The sequence below is a fragment of the Physella acuta genome, unplaced genomic scaffold (genome assembly GCF_028476545.2).
Source record: "Physella acuta isolate Inbredline_101_S28 unplaced genomic scaffold, ASM2847654v3 ptg000355l, whole genome shotgun sequence".
NCBI classification, from domain to species: domain Eukaryota; kingdom Metazoa; phylum Mollusca; class Gastropoda; family Physidae; genus Physella; species Physella acuta.
In genome coordinates this window covers 681,565-699,930 of record NW_026731874.1, presented here as the reverse complement: position 1 = coordinate 699,930, position 18,366 = coordinate 681,565, and the positions used below count along the sequence as shown (strand labels likewise).

The following is an 18,366-nucleotide window of genomic DNA, read 5'->3' as shown; positions in this document are numbered from 1 at the left end:
TCAAATCAAAGTGCACAACAGAAAATTAAAAATTAATCACATTAGTCCTTAAAATTTAGTGTCTTTTGTTTTAAATAAATTGATAAAAATGTATAGTTATTACAATTATAAGTTTCTTTTGTGTTTCAATAATATTTTATAAGTATTTAACCTTCGTTCCCTGTAAATAATTGAGTTCGTCCACATAGTAACCAAGAATGTCTGGTGGCCATTTTGAATTTGTCGATTCATAATTTTGACGCGATAGTCCAGATAAACTGTAGTAATACGACCCTATCATTAATCCCATTCGATAGATTTTAAAGAATTAGTAAACACTAGCATCTAATAGTTAAGTGCATCCATATTTTAAGTCCCTAGAATGTCCTGAATTAAATAGCTTCACGTTTAAACACACCATGTGTACAAGCGTAAATCACACGCTAAAACCGTGGACTAGTAGGGTTCAAATTTACATTAATAACGTGTACTAATTAAACCAAACTGACATTCAAACTTAAAATTCATTTATTAAAATGGAAATGAAACTTTAAAAATGATACTTACAACTTGTTTGAAGGCTCTAGCAAGGGTAAAATCCGTTTAGCATCATCGGTCGTCAACCTTTAAAACCGTACGGCGAGCAACTGACTCGGGGCTGAAAGTTGACTCGAGGGTTATATGCTTATTGAGGGTACGGCTTCGCGACCGTAAATCAGAAATACTTGAATTTACAACACAAAGTAGTTATAAAAGTGAGCTTTACATCTGTAAGCCCTGCTAGGGGGGGATACCTAATATCTACCCTTCTAGGCTTATCTAACTAATCTGTCCGGTCAGTGCAACCGTGGTAGAACCCACAGTGGTTAAACCCTAACCTTAGTCTAAATAATAAAACAGAAAAACTTTTACAATTTAATAAAATTTATTTCATGGAACCAATGAAAATAAAAAAATGGAAAAACTACTGAATACACAAAACAGACAAAACAAAACCAAACAACACAGTTTATATACAACAAAACATTACGTTCGACCATTTGCTGGTGTTGCACCGACTTATGATGTCTAGGATGGTCCAGGCCCTGACACACAGAAACCTCCCTTCATCCATTCTCGACATCCAAAAGTCCACACCTAACAAAACACTACGTAAAACCACTACGTACAATACGTTACGTACAATACATTACGTAGAACACAATACGTACACAACAAACTTTTTACAAACAAAACAATTCATATATAACAAAACACCCAGCCAAGTTGCCCAAGCAACCTCACTGGAAGGAGGGGGGGGGGAAGAGAAAAAGAAAAGGGAAACATAAGAAAAATGCATGGTAATGGCAGATATATACATAAATATATACACAAGTTCAAAATGCTACCTACTAATACTATCTAGCTAAAGCCTCGAGTAAAACTAATCCTTACTATACAATTCTAAAAGCAATTCTCAAAAACAACTAACCACTGTCTAAAGAAGAACTAGCAACTTAAAAATAACGTGTAAACAAATTCATCGTAGAACCAATCTTTCCTACACAAGGAAGCCCGAAGCCATTGGTTTACATAAACAACATCTATATTGATAACATTAAGTTAACACACTCCGCTAAGGCCCCAATGAAGGCAGACACAAAGCAAGCGATACTCAACATGACGTTGCACGAAACAGCACACACATTAATTTTAAACAACCTAAAACTCGAGGCAACTAAAATATACCAATCTAATTACTGTCTAAAACAGCTGACTATTGACTAAGCCAATCCTAGTCAATAACACATCATAAAACAATCAAGTAAATGCACACACGCATTCACACTAGTTTAGGAAACATACTGGCCTAAACCACGTGGTCCGAAACACACGCCACGGGTTTAGAAAACACCAAAAATACATTTTAATTCAAAATAACAGAATAACACACCACGTGCATACCAGACATGCCGATGCTCACTATCTCGTTTTAGACGAAAATGAAAGAAAACGAGAAACATCGACAGTCGCATTCATACAAATCACATAAAGATAAAGTATAAAAAAACAAATACCTCCACGCGTGCGGTGCGCCACGCAGAAACCTGACCCGACCTACATCTCGCCGCGGGTCAAAAAAAGGAAGAAAATCACTCCGAGCGGTCAATTTATAGTGACCGCTTCGGACGGAAGGGGACTCCGTGCCGTTCCCCATTGGACCACCATGCACTCCCAGATTCGCAACAAATAAAATAATACAAAAAAATCCATTCACCCGCTCACATTCACCCCTTTTAAAAATCTTACAGTCCCTGTAAGACAAAAAAATGCATATAACAATCTTAAAATAAAACATGCACCCATCTCTTACATCAAGCCTACAATGCAAGAAAAAAACAATTTCCATTAACATTAATCTTGCGTCTCTGTGTTCCCTAAAAAAACTCAAGGCACCAAGATAGTGCTCTCTTCACTGAGGCTGATTCGCGCTACTAGTCCTGTCGGTCATTCATCCGGAAGGGCAAGGGGGGAGGGTCAGGCTAGACCCGCCCGCTACTAATGGCACACATTGCCTGTCCATCCCGTCCACCTGGGTCCACTACACAACACACCGTGTTCTGGTTCTGGCCTCAGCGTAAGACCACCGGTAAAACGTCCGCTTGTTTGGTCCGGAGATGATGCAACCGCCTTGACCCACTGGCTCTCCGACTGTTACCCGCCCCCAACGATCGTGCCTCCGCTTCGACACACCTGTGGGGCGGGTGTCCAGTAGCCCTCTTTGTGGGTCAAGGAATTGACGTCACTGGCCTCTCGTTGGTGGGGAGCGTCCGCTTGGTTGGGCCAGGTGGTGACGCAACCGCCTTGCCCCACTGGCTCTCCGACTGTTACCCGCCCCCAATGATCGTGCCTCCGCTTCGACACACCTGTGGGGCGGGTGTCCAGTAGCCCTCTTTGTGGGTCAAGGAATTGACGTCATAGGCCTCTCGTTGTTCACCGGTCTGCCGTACACACCAGATCCGCGCCACGCCCGTGTGTGTTGTCCAGTCTAGACCACACGAGGCCGCCATCTTCATCACACGCCAGGTCCAGTGCCACACACCGTGCCTTGTCCAGCCACGCACACTGAAGGCTCGTCGAGGCACGTCTCTCCGCCAACCTGACTGGGTGTTTAAACAACAAACAACTCCTACACTAAACAAAAACTAAACACATATGGTTCCATCAAGGGCCTATCAAAACAAAAAAATTTAACCATGCTACACCTAGCCCTAGCAAAAAAACAAAAATTTAACTAGACTAAAGCACTGACCCCACTCGTGCTACCAATTTGTAAGCCCTGCTAGGGGGGGATACCTAATATCTACCCTTCTAGGCTTATCTAACTAATCTGTCCGGTCAGTGCAACCGTGGTAGAACCCACAGTGGTTAAACCCTAACCTTAGTCTAAATAATAAAACAGAAAAACTTTTACAATTTAATAAAATTTATTTCATGGAACCAATGAAAATAAAAAAATGGAAAAACTACTGAATACACAAAACAGACAAAACAAAACCAAACAACACAGTTTATATACAACAAAACATTACGTTCGACCATTTGCTGGTGTTGCACCGACTTATGATGTCTAGGATGGTCCAGGCCCTGACACACAGAAACCTCCCTTCATCCATTCTCGACATCCAAAAGTCCACACCTAACAAAACACTACGTAAAACCACTACGTACAATACGTTACGTACAATACATTACGTAGAACACAATACGTACACAACAAACTTTTTACAAACAAAACAATTCATATATAACAAAACACCCAGCCAAGTTGCCCAAGCAACCTCACTGGAAGGGGGGGGGGGGAAGAGAAAAAGAAAAGGGAAACATAAGAAAAATGCATGGTAATGGCAGATATATACATAAATATATACACAAGTTCAAAATGCTACCTACTAATACTATCTAGCTAAAGCCTCGAGTAAAACTAATCCTTACTATACAATTCTAAAAGCAATTCTCAAAAACAACTAACCACTGTCTAAAGAAGAACTAGCAACTTAAAAATAACGTGTAAACAAATTCATCGTAGAACCAATCTTTCCTACACAAGGAAGCCCGAAGCCATTGGTTTACATAAACAACATCTATATTGATAACATTAAGTTAACACACTCCGCTAAGGCCCCAATGAAGGCAGACACAAAGCAAGCGATACTCAACATGACGTTGCACGAAACAGCACACACATTAATTTTAAACAACCTAAAACTCGAGGCAACTAAAATATACCAATCTAATTACTGTCTAAAACAGCTGACTATTGACTAAGCCAATCCTAGTCAATAACACATCATAAAACAATCAAGTAAATGCACACACGCATTCACACTAGTTGAGGAAACATACTGGCCTAAACCACGTGGTCCGAAACACACGCCACGGGTTTAGAAAACACCAAAAATACATTTTAATTCAAAATAACAGAATAACACACCACGTGCATACCAGACATGCCGATGCTCACTATCTCGTTTTAGACGAAAATGAAAGAAAACGAGAAACATCGACAGTCGCATTCATACAAATCACATAAAGATAAAGTATAAAAAAACAAATACCTCCACGCGTGCGGTGCGCCACGCAGAAACCTGACCCGACCTACATCTCGCCGCGGGTCAAAAAAAGGAAGAAAATCACTCCGAGCGGTCAATTTATAGTGACCGCTTCGGACGGAAGGGGACTCCGTGCCGTTCCCCATTGGACCACCATGCACTCCCAGATTCGCAACAAATAAAATAATACAAAAAAATCCATTCACCCGCTCACATTCACCCCTTTTAAAAATCTTACAGTCCCTGTAAGACAAAAAAATGCATATAACAATCTTAAAATAAAACATGCACCCATCTCTTACATCAAGCCTACAATGCAAGAAAAAAACAATTTCCATTAACATTAATCTTGCGTCTCTGTGTTCCCTAAAAAAACTCAAGGCACCAAGATAGTGCTCTCTTCACTGAGGCTGATTCGCGCTACTAGTCCTGTCGGTCATTCATCCGGAAGGGCAAGGGGGGAGGGTCAGGCTAGACCCGCCCGCTACTAATGGCACACATTGCCTGTCCATCCCGTCCACCTGGGTCCACTACACAACACACCGTGTTCTGGTTCTGGCCTCAGCGTAAGACCACCGGTAAAACGTCCGCTTGTTTGGTCCGGAGATGATGCAACCGCCTTGACCCACTGGCTCTCCGACTGTTACCCGCCCCCAACGATCGTGCCTCCGCTTCGACACACCTGTGGGGCGGGTGTCCAGTAGCCCTCTTTGTGGGTCAAGGAATTGACGTCACTGGCCTCTCGTTGGTGGGGAGCGTCCGCTTGGTTGGGCCAGGTGGTGACGCAACCGCCTTGCCCCACTGGCTCTCCGACTGTTACCCGCCCCCAATGATCGTGCCTCCGCTTCGACACACCTGTGGGGCGGGTGTCCAGTAGCCCTCTTTGTGGGTCAAGGAATTGACGTCACTGGCCTCTCGTTGGTGGGGAGCGTCCGCTTGGTTGGGCCAGGTGGTGACGCAACCGCCTTGCCCCACTGGCTCTCCGACTGTTACCCGCCCCCAATGATCGTGCCTCCGCTTCGACACACCTGTGGGGCGGGTGTCCAGTAGCCCTCTTTGTGGGTCAAGGAATTGACGTCATAGGCCTCTCGTTGTTCACCGGTCTGCCGTACACACCAGATCCGCGCCACGCCCGTGTGTGTTGTCCAGTCTAGACCACACGAGGCCGCCATCTTCATCACACGCCAGGTCCAGTGCCACACACCGTGCCTTGTCCAGCCACGCACACTGAAGGCTCGTCGAGGCACGTCTCTCCGCCAACCTGACTGGGTGTTTAAACAACAAACAACTCCTACACTAAACAAAAACTAAACACATATGGTTCCATCAAGGGCCTATCAAAACAAAAAAATTTAACCATGCTACACCTAGCCCTAGCAAAAAAAACAAAAATTTAACTAGACTAAAGCACTGACCCCACTCGTGCTACCAATTTGTAAGCCCTGCTAGGGGGGGATACCTAATATCTACCCTTCTAGGCTTATCTAACTAATCTGTCCGGTCAGTGCAACCGTGGTAGAACCCACAGTGGTTAAACCCTAACCTTAGTCTAAATAATAAAACAGAAAAACTTTTACAATTTAATAAAATTTATTTCATGGAACCAATGAAAATAAAAAAATGGAAAAACTACTGAATACACAAAACAGACAAAACAAAACCAAACAACACAGTTTATATACAACAAAACATTACGTTCGACCATTTGCTGGTGTTGCACCGACTTATGATGTCTAGGATGGTCCAGGCCCTGACACACAGAAACCTCCCTTCATCCATTCTCGACATCCAAAAGTCCACACCTAACAAAACACTACGTAAAACCACTACGTACAATACGTTACGTACAATACATTACGTAGAACACAATACGTACACAACAAACTTTTTACAAACAAAACAATTCATATATAACAAAACACCCAGCCAAGTTGCCCAAGCAACCTCACTGGAAGGGGGGGGGGGGGGAAGAGAAAAAGAAAAGGGAAACATAAGAAAAATGCATGGTAATGGCAGATATATACATAAATATATACACAAGTTCAAAATGCTACCTACTAATACTATCTAGCTAAAGCCTCGAGTAAAACTAATCCTTACTATACAATTCTAAAAGCAATTCTCAAAAACAACTAACCACTGTCTAAAGAAGAACTAGCAACTTAAAAATAACGTGTAAACAAATTCATCGTAGAACCAATCTTTCCTACACAAGGAAGCCCGAAGCCATTGGTTTACATAAACAACATCTATATTGATAACATTAAGTTAACACACTCCGCTAAGGCCCCAATGAAGGCAGACACAAAGCAAGCGATACTCAACATGACGTTGCACGAAACAGCACACACATTAATTTTAAACAACCTAAAACTCGAGGCAACTAAAATATACCAATCTAATTACTGTCTAAAACAGCTGACTATTGACTAAGCCAATCCTAGTCAATAACACATCATAAAACAATCAAGTAAATGCACACACGCATTCACACTAGTTGAGGAAACATACTGGCCTAAACCACGTGGTCCGAAACACACGCCACGGGTTTAGAAAACACCAAAAATACATTTTAATTCAAAATAACAGAATAACACACCACGTGCATACCAGACATGCCGATGCTCACTATCTCGTTTTAGACGAAAATGAAAGAAAACGAGAAACATCGACAGTCGCATTCATACAAATCACATAAAGATAAAGTATAAAAAAACAAATACCTCCACGCGTGCGGTGCGCCACGCAGAAACCTGACCCGACCTACATCTCGCCGCGGGTCAAAAAAAGGAAGAAAATCACTCCGAGCGGTCAATTTATAGTGACCGCTTCGGACGGAAGGGGACTCCGTGCCGTTCCCCATTGGACCACCATGCACTCCCAGATTCGCAACAAATAAAATAATACAAAAAAATCCATTCACCCGCTCACACATCGGTGTAAAGATTGAAACAGAATTATTTTGTTTTCGTGTATATATCGTCATTTAAAGTTTAAAAACTGATTTTTTAAAATGAAATAAGCAAGTTATTTTTTCAATTTATACATCAAACGATAGACTAGCATTCGCTCTTTAAAATGACATTAAGATTATGCTTCTACGATGCTTCGTCGCGAAGCCGCAACCAAATGAAACAGTGTGGGGTCGATCGGTACACGCAAAACGGTGAAATTTGTTGACGTAACTGATACTTTTCAAACAAATATAAAACACATTCAAACATGTGTTACAGATATAAAAATACCAGATTACGACAAATAAAGGCTTAAACTTTATTGACATATAATTTTTATTCTTATAGGACAACTAGAAGTAGTGAAATTTTATTTTTGAAAACCGCAAAAACTGACCCTAAAACGCACTTTTTCGCCAGTTTGGACTACCTATTTGGAGCTTCGATTAAGGGTCCACAATCCATTGTAAAAATGAATGTTTTCAATGGGGGGGGGGGGGGAAGGTCGGCACTATTGATGTCATACAACAGCTTTGTCGTCCCCTTTAAATTCCTTTCAACCCCCACCTTAGCCCCCCCCCCCACACCTTAGCCTCACGAGTAGCTAACAGATGAATGAACCATTCATGAACTACCTAAATTCAAAACTTTTGCAAATGGAAGGGGGGGGGGGGGGTGCAGTGCAAATTCCGAATAAAATATATATTTTTATTCCAAATTTCTTTTCGTGCATTTTGATAGCAGTTTTGTAAAAAAAAAAAAAAGCAGTGATTGTTTTACAGTAACTAACACGCTGTGGTTGATATGGGTCGTCCATAAATGACGTCACACTCGTAGGGAGGAGGGGGGTTCTTTAATTTTATGACGGTGTAGGTGAGGGGGGGGGGGTCAGATGGTGTGACGTCACTTTTTTGCATTATAAAAGGCAATGTCAGAAAACTAGTTTAAGCCGTTATTTCGCGTTTTAGAAAACGGTTTTAATAAATTATATTAGGAATTGATCAAAATACTCTATGTTGTTAGAGTTCTGACAAGTTTTAGAAAAATATCGATGTTTTAAGAAAATTCAACAGCAATTTTAAGGCTGAGGTGTGACGTCGTTTCAGGGGGGGTGTGGGGGTGTTGTGACCTCGACAGTACACGGGTATCAAATGACGGACCAGCGGGAAAAATCCACAGGTCAATATGACCTGGGCAGGACGGACTGTTAATAGAGTCCTTTCATATGACGTCACGTCCGTTCGTGATACATACGCCCGCCGCCACAGTGGTGTACACAAGACGTAAACACAATCAGCTGTTCGCCAGCGCTGGACGTGTTCACCAGCGCTGGACGCGTTCACTGTATGTAAAGAACCGCACCCGCGGAAAAGGAAAAATACGTTAAAAAACTTGAACTCTTAGGAATTGAAGATCCTTATACTGTTATTGACAGTTTCGTATAAATAAATATGTGGACAAAATTTCTAAATAAAAATACTGTTAGTAATACTGTTTGCGTTTAGAGTTAAAGTAGCCGAATCTGATCAAATGCAGTTCTCGATACTTTGTTTCAGGTAAGGACAGTAAAATAATAAACTTCATTTTAATTATAAAATACTACTGTAAAAAACGTGAGACCACTTAACTCCTACAAAACCCACACTAAAACGGCTAATATAATTCATGGGTAATAACCACTGCTGTTCTTAGATCTCAGCCAATCTGGGTAGCATGTTATATAATTTAAAACCCTTATAATCCGGCAAGGAAGTGATCAGACACATTAATACTGATGTTCAACCCTTATACTGGCCAGCCCCCACCTCTTTCTAGCGAACCATAAAACTTCATCTCTTTATAGGTAACATGGATTACTGTTCTTAGAACCTAGTCCAGCAGAGATAGTATGTTTCAGAGCCGGCGTTAGGAATACGCGGGGCCTAGGGCCAACCATCCGCGCGGGGCCTTTCCATTATATATATATATATATATATATATATATATATATATATATATATATATATATATATATATATATATATATATATATATATATATATATATATATATATATATATATATATATATATATATATGTGTATGTATAAAGGCCTATATAATGTGATGTACACATAATAACACAAATGTTTTGGAGTTTATAAGCTAATGTCAAACTTTCCACTATAATAACAGATTTTTATCTCTCCCATGTATTAACCCAATGTTCGTAGTTTTTTTTTCCTTGCTAAGATATTAAATCACTTTTGACAGTTATGTAATTCATACCAAATCACTTAAGAAAATTTAATCACGTGCCGAAAAATTAGGAAAATAAAGTTTACAACAGCGAACTCGGCCTGATGTATCAAAACAGTATAGACTTCAAAATTTGTTTAGAATTCATACAATATTTTAAAACCAAAATCATTATTGTCTTAATTATTGAACGGGTGAATCCTTAAGGTGACACAACATAACAACAGTTTTAACTTTCTTCCAAAAAATAATAATAAATCACTCTGTTTAATGCCGCCTGGTATAGATCCTAAGCTCTCCCCTCCTCGTCGCCCTCCTCCCACCCCTCTGCACGCAACTGAATGTTAATTTTGTTATACCAAGACAAGTAGGCCTACATATAGAGTTTCTTCCAGGCATCTCTTCGGGGGGGGGGGGCAAGCACCCCCCACCTTCCCCCCCCCCCCCCCCCCCGAAAACGAAATGAAATTAATATAATTTATAGAGAAAATATATACTTTTAACAGTGTCCCCCCCCCCCCCGGGGAAGAAAGTCTACCGCCCCCCCGAAAATTTCAAGTGCCCCTCCCCCCCCCCCCCCGGAGAAAAAAAGTCTGTAAGAAACACTGTACATATACGACATTATACGACATCTACAACAAGAAAGTCAGGACTTCAGTTCATCAGGTCACTAACTGTCTACTATAGACATCCCGTCTGCTCACTAAAAGGACGTCTTCATCGGTCCGCATACAATAGGGTATCTCTTTACGTCGTGGGCTAATTCTCGACCGCCATCTCCAGTCAGCTCAGGTCAAATGCCAGGCGACCGTACCCTACACAAAGGGGAGGTGTGACACTATTTTTGTATCGAATTACGGCCTGTCCCAGTTCAGGTGGGACTCACCAACATCAACCGTGGCCTCAGTTATAACAATCAACAACGTCGGCATTCGACCATTTAGTTTTTCCCAATTGAATTCAGCAACAATTTTTTTTTTAAGTTTACGAACTAATTCAGATAACAATGACAGTGCTGAAGCGCGGGACCCCTTCGAGCGCGGGGCCTATGGCGACCGCCCCGTTCGCCACCCCCTAACGCCAGCTCTGTGTTATGTAATTTATGACCATCATGGTTCAGCAGGGTTGAGACCAAAGAGGAGTCAGTACCACTGCCCTCCCCTGAAAATTTCTCACCTCTGTGATACCAAGGCCCCACAGGGATTACTGTTCTTAGGTCTCAGCCAACCAGAGATAGCATCTCTTATATAATTTATGACCCTCAGCCAACCAGAGATAGCATCTCTTATATAATTTATGACCCTCAGCCAACCAGAGATAGCATCTCTTATATAATTTATGACCCTCAGCCAACCAGAGATAGCATCTCTTATATAATTTATGACCCTCAGCCAACCAGAGATAGCATCTCTTATATAATTTATGACCCTCAGCCAACCAGAGATAGCATCTCTTATATAATTTATGACCCTCAGCCAACCAGAGATAGCATCTCTTATATAATTTATGACCCTCAGCCAACCAGAGATAGCATCTCTTATATAATTTATGACCCTCAGCCAACCAGAGATAGCATCTCTTATATAATTTATGACCCTCAGCCAACCAGAGATAGCATCTCTTATATAATTTATGACCCTCAGCCAACCAGAGATAGCATCTCTTATATATATATTATGACCATCAGGGCCCAGCAGGGAGAACAAAGGGGAAGTCCCACTGCTCTCCCCTCAACATTTCTCACCTCCATGTCATGTTATGTCATTTATAGCACACATGGCTTATCAGGGAAAAGCATTAAGGCAGATTAGTTAGTACCATCCCTTTTTTGCATCCAAGAATCTTAACTCTGGACAGCTACATACTAGTATACTAGCTACACACTAGGTGCCTACTGTAAACTACTAGACTGTATGCCCTATGTAGACCTGCAATTGTATCAATTGTAGACTGGGTCCATTGTTATTATTCTAAACCACCTCACTTATGTTTCTAGCTTGATTTGTTTCTTTTATAAACAGTGGATTAAAAAAAAAATTTGCCTAATCATTAACCAAATAATAATAATGTGGTTATTTGTTGTTGGCTGGTATCTAGGCTACATAAACTTAGTAGACTAATTACTAGATATGCATTTGAATTTAATTAAACTCAGTCCAGTATCAGATACATATTACTGTAAAAAAGGCACAAAGTAGGTACGCACGAAGATGCCCGCGGTTTGCAGCCCCAAGATGCTGACCCGAGGCTTACACCTTAGGTTGACCGATTGTAGGAAAAAAAGTCACAGGAAACAAAAACACAGGAAAAATAAACCGGGAGTGATCTCCCCTAAACTTTCTCGAATATTCTTATATAAAATAACAGGGGATGGGAACTCGGGCTATAAACATGATTTTTAATCCATTTTAAATACTTAAAGTTTTAAAAATAGAATAAAATCTCGTAGACAAATTAATTGCACACCAAGTGAACGCCAAATAAAAAAGCGCATAATAGTGCGCAATATTATTAGTACTTTTAAAATTTACATTAGTTTTTTGAGAAATCGGAAGTAGCGTAAAGTACTACTTCCAGTCAACGGAAATTATTCAAAATTTAACAGAAGGTAGAGAATTAGATCTTTTACTTACATGTGAAATTTCATTTATCTATCTGAAATAGTACTCAAGTTATAGGCTTTTGAAAAATTAAAAGTAGGAAAAGTACCACTTCCGGTTATCGGAAATCGCTCAAAAGTTGATACGGATCTACGATTTTGATAAAATACTTATATATGAAATTTCATCAACCTAGCTGTAACGGTACTCAAGTTATCGTGTTTACATACGGACAGACAGACACACAGACACACAGACATACGGACAAGATTGCAAAATTATGTTTTTCCGTATCAGTGAGGTGTAAAACGTCGAGATTTGTAAAAATCTCGATTTTTTTTTTTGCACGATTACAAGACTTTCTCTATACTTCGTATATACGAGAAAGTAAAAAACACAAAAAAAAGTCACAGGAAAAAAAGTCACTTATATATATTTGCATGAAATGTGTTAATAATTTTATGTATTAATTATTTAGAGAGTGCAAATTAACTTAGGATTAGTTAAATGTAATGTAATGTGTATAGGTTTTTTTTATAATTCATCTAAGAATATTTAGTATGAAGTACGTAGATTGTAATTATGTTATACAAGATTAATAGCATTAAATAGAATGCTCCGAATTTCACGGTTTTCATCGTGTTTATTTTTTAAATACCAACATTAAATTACCGTGCAATGGTAAGTTCCTATGACTTACTGCCCTCAACTCATCGCAACAATAGTTATGACTAGCTCAACCACCTTTACTGCCCACAATTATCACGCTTTTTACATAACAAAAGTTATGATCAAAACAGAAAGCCGACAAGGTTCAAAGGCTGTCATTGACGCAAAACGCCAACAACACAAAATATGTTCTGACAATGCCTACTGAGGAGAGGCCAACCAGAGAATAGCCTACAGCAAAACATGCAAAACACAATGATGTGCCTAATTTTTTTTATAATTAATTTTTCTACTGCGTATTTAACTAAATACGTAACAAAAGTTGAGATTGTTGTGTAAATTATCTTAGAGTATTTTTACTAAACTTACAATTGTTATAAACCATAACGCTTTTAACGTCTATAAATAATTTATGCTATAAAAAATACAACCCACAACAATAAATAAACAAATTTTTACAATTCTTAACAAATAAATCAAATTATTTATAAAAAGATTTTTGTGACTTTTTTCTGTGACTTTATTTCTGTGACTTTATTTCTGTGACTTATTTTCCGATAATTTTTTTTCCATTGTGACTTTTTTCCTGAGACTTTTTTCCCGTTCACCGGTTGACCGGAGCCAGTGCTAAGTGTATGTCTCTGTCTACTGCTAGGCTGTGTATATTTGGTTTATATTGGTGATTATATTAAGTTTCTTTTTTTGTATAATTCTGTCTATTGTTTCGTGATGTGTTGTTTATTATCAGTGATTTAGGTACTTTTTGTTGAGGTGTAGTGTGTAAGGTGTGTCAGTTTTGTACGCAGCTTTTGAATTCCTTTTTTTTTTCGAGTGCTGTGGGATGAGGAAGGTTGTCTGCAGTTCAGACTCATAGACCATCCAAGGCATCGAAAAGCTAATATAGTCCATCGAAAGTTGTGAATTTTTATTCTGTTCTTAAAGTCTAGTTGCAGTCCGAGTGGGTGTTTAGTCTGTTTTGTCACTTTTAGTCTTTTCATTTTCTTTTGACATTCGGTTCCATTTTATTTGTTAAATGTTAAGTAAGCTCTAGATCTATACATTTTTGGCTTTTGTGTTTTATTTTAGTTAAGACTAAGGTTAGGATTTTATCCAGAAGGCGTTCGACCAGGCTTGCATTGACCTGATAGTTAATTTATCTAAGCCTAGGGACGTAGAATAGTCTCCCTCTGTAAGGTGTGTGTGTGTGTGTGTGTGTGTGCATATATATTCTTTTCATTGAAATGTCCAACCGTATCAAGGGGGCGCCACCCGATCCCGCCACTAACCTCTCGGTTGTGCGAACGATGGCCAGAGACAGCTATTGTTCTACGTTTATCTCCCGGCCACTGTATTGTTCTGCGCTTGGTAGAAAGCAGACACCGGTGACCTGATGGCTAGAACTACTCAAAACATTTAGCAAGCACCTCTCGCTTAAGTTAAGACAGACGCCGTTCGGCAAGCGCCATCATGGTATATCACATGAATTGGATTCTTCTTTTAACTGTGAATTTTGTGTTGGTGTCCAGCCAGCCAACCATACAACAAGACACTTACGAGGATGCTAGTAACGACAACTGTCGCTCAAGTCTGCGAAAGCTTATAATGAAACAGAGTTTAGAAACGGAAGCGTTAAGGGCTGAGGTAAGGCGTTCTTTGTGTTATATTTATAGAGCTATAGATGTACATAAATATTTGACTACATATACGTTTTTACTTTCTCGTATATACGAAGTATAGAGAAAGTCTTGTAATCGTGCAAAAAAAAAAAATCCAGATTTTTACAAATCTCGACGTTTTACATCTCACTGATACGGAAAAACATAATTTTGCAATCTTGTCCGTATGTCTGTGTGTCTGTGTGTGTGTGTGTGTAAACACGATAACTTGAGTACCGTTACAACTAGGTTGATGAAATTTCATATATAAGTATTTTATCAAAATCGTAGATCCGTATCAACTTTTGAGCGATTTCCGATAACCGGAAGTGGTACTTTTTCTACTTTGAATTTTTCAAAAGCCTATAACTTGAGTACTATTTCAGATAGATAAATGAAATTTCACATGTGAGTAAAAGATCTTATTTTGTACCTTCTGTTAAATTTTGAGTAATTTCTGTTGACCGGAAGTGGTAATTTACGCAACTTCCGATTTCTCAAAAAACTAATGTAAATTTTTAAAGTACTATTATGCACTTTTTTATTTTAAGTTCACTTGGTGTGCCATTCTTTTGTCTACGAGATTTTATTCTATTTTTAAAACTTTAAGTATTTAAAATGGATTAAAAATCATGTCTATATCCCGAGTTCCCATCCCCTGTTGTTTTATATAAGAATATTCGAGAAAGTTTAGGGGAGATCACTCCCGGTTTATTTTATGTTACTTTTATAATGTTATAGATGTACATAAATATTTGACTACAGGAGGTAATGCGTTTTTTTGTTTTATATTTATAGTGCTATAGATGTAAATATTTGACTACATATACGTTTTTGTTATTTTTATAGTGCTTTAGATGTACATACACATTTGACTACAGATCAGTTTTTTGTACAGGTGAGGAGGGAGGGGGAGATGGTGAGGAGCGTACTACTGGAGCTTGTTGACACCTTACTTTTGTTGGCAACTCGCATGGCCACACGTCATCCTTGCAGTTGTACAGTCTAAAGGTCATGGCCACACGTCATCCTTGCAGTTACACAGTCTAAAGGTCATGGCCACACGTCATCCTTGCACTTGTACAGTCTAAAGTTCAAGGTCACACGTCGTCCTTGTTGTAAAGGTTGACAGTCAAAGCCGTATTTGAAATAATAAAATGACTAATTGTGCTTATGTTAGGTTTAATGACGTCATAAAAACTTTTCAAATTGTGACATTGCTTGATCATTGTTGCCTCTGTGCCCGTGAGTGTTACTGGGAGAATGGAAATGGTTAGAATTTTTGTGCCGATTGTTTTCTTTTTCGCTGACAGTTCATTGAAGTAGACAGACGTCAGTGTTTCTTTCAGACTTTTTTCTCCAGGAGGGGGGAGCGGACTAGATTTTCCGGGGGCTTACACTGGTAAAAGGATATATTCTCTATATAAATTCCATTTCATTTGGGGCGGGGGCTAGACTTTCTTGAGCCCCACTCCCCCCTCTCCCCGAAGAGATGCCTGGAAGAAACTCTGACAGACATTCAATGAGACAGATACAAAGCAGATACTTTTAGCGCTAGTCAGTCATCTTTACTTCTAGCTGGAGTTTCCCCTACTCTCAAATCATTAGCTGGCATTTTATAAGTCTGATAGTAGAACTTGGTAAAGAGAACGATGTGTGACGTCATGTAGCTGATTGTGACGTACTGGAAGATTGGTGGGTAACCACATCCCACACACATCGAAGCGATGATTTTGAGGATCACCAAACAGAACTGCACCTATATATAGATCACAGTTTTAAAATGTCAACACAACAGCACATGCCGGCAAAAATAAAAACGTGAACTACTCATCACATCAATTGTGGGTGAATGATGTTTCAGGCAATGAGTGGAGGCAAGTATCAAATGAGTGGAGGCAAGTATCAAATGAGTGGAGGCAAGTGTCAAATGAGTGGAGGCAAGTATCAAATGAGTGGAGGCAAGTATCACATAAGTGGAGGCAAGTATCAAATGAGTGGAGGCAAGTATCAAATGAGTGGAGGCAAGTATCAAATGAGTGGAGGCAAGTATCAAATGAGTGGAGGCAAGTATCAAATGAGTGGAGGCAAGTATCAAATGAGTGGAGGCAAGTATCAAATGAGTGGAGGCAAGTGTCAAATGAGTGGAGGCTTGTATCAAATGAGTGAAGGCAAGTATCAAATGAGTGGAGGCAAGTATCAAATGAGTGGAGGCAAGTATCAAATGAGTGGAGGCAAGTGTCAAATGAGTGGAGGCAAGTGTCAATGTCCTCTTTAAATAAAGTGAATGAACTCTCCCTGCCGAGATTGGTGGTCAGCAATGTCTGGGACCTTAGCGAGAGATGTGTGTGGTCAGAATTATACACAGCTGCCTTAACCTTCTTAACCTAAGCCAGGTACCCATCAGAGCTGAGTGAATTCTGCGAATGCCCAACTTACTTGTACCGTTACCAGCCGTAAATATCTTCTTGCCATTGGTAATTCATGTCCACACCCATTTTATACAAGGTAATGTCCGTTTACCACATTTGATGAGGTGATGTTACCTTTCCACTTATAATGGTGTGATATCAACTTACCAGTTGTAATGAGGTGAGATACCTCTTCCACCACAAGTATGGACGCAGAGCTGGTCCCAGAGCCGCCAGTAGATAATAGAGATACATCAATACATGCACGCCGGAGTTGAAGGATGGGGGGAAGTACACTAAAACCCGTAGATAATAGAGATACATCAAGACATGCACGCCAGAGTTGAAGGATGGGGGGAAGTACACTAAAACCAGTAGATAATAGAGATACATCAAGACATGCACGCCAGAGTTGAAGGATGGGGGGGGGGGGGAAGTACACTAAAACCAGTAGATAATAGAGATACATCAATACATGCACGCCGGAGTTGAAGGATGGGGGGAAGTACACTAAAACCCGTAGATAATAGAGATACATCAAGACATGCACGCCGGAGTTGAAGGATGGGGGGAAGTACACTAAAACCCGTAGATAATAGAGATACATCAAGACATGCACGCCGGAGTTGAAGGATAGGAGAAGTACACTAATGTAAGGGGCTGGGGAGTTATTTAATTATTATTTTATCCTTTGAGGATTGTTGTGGTTTTTAGTTAATTAGTCCGCTATTATGGCGCTGATATGATTTTTATTTTAAAATGATTGATAGCCTGGTTATTGTGTCTTGCTTATATTTTGATTTTATTATTTATGCAAACTTTGTTTTGGAGTGTGGCTCCACTTTGCTTTATATCCTGAATGTAAGTTATTGTTGTATTAGGGACTATTTCCTTGTGCGTAGTATTGGTTTTTTAGTTCGTGAATGTGGCGTGTGAACAGGGAGGGACATTCTGCGGGAATGTTGAGGCCTGTGTGTTGAAGTGTTTCTGATCACATTTATGTGGTGTATGGACGGTGGTCCGAAATTGGGTGTTTGGTTTTGTTTGGTTTTGTTTGGTTCTGTTTTGTTGCACATAGGTTTGTCTTGTTGTGTTGGATATAAATAGTTTTGTCTGTTTTATGTCAGCAGTTTTTATCTATTCTTTTTTTGTGATTTTTCATTGGTTCCATATTTTTGGTAAATAAATTTTATTAATTGTTAAAGTTTTTGTTTTATTTTAGTAGTTTTTTTATTTAGACCAGGGGTCTCCAAACTACGGCCCGCGGG

The 18,366-nt window shown here is 39.7% G+C and overlaps 1 protein-coding gene across 4 annotated transcripts in view; it reads right to left on the bottom strand.

Moving 5' to 3' along the window:
• Positions 1-15,856: 15,856 nt before the first annotated feature.
• LOC131941275 (elongation of very long chain fatty acids protein 7) overlaps positions 15,857-18,366 on the bottom strand; it is a 34,126-nt gene continuing 31,616 nt past the window's right edge. For all 4 annotated transcript variants that reach the window (XM_059300437.1, XM_059300435.1, XM_059300439.1 and 1 more), the window contains exons 8-9: positions 17,267-17,394; positions 15,857-16,446 (exon numbers count right to left, since the gene is read on the bottom strand). In XM_059300437.1, the coding sequence (XP_059156420.1) occupies positions 16,246-16,446; positions 17,267-17,394 (329 nt within the window). In that variant the 3' untranslated portion in view covers positions 15,857-16,245. The remainder of the gene's footprint in view (positions 16,447-17,266; positions 17,395-18,366) is intronic.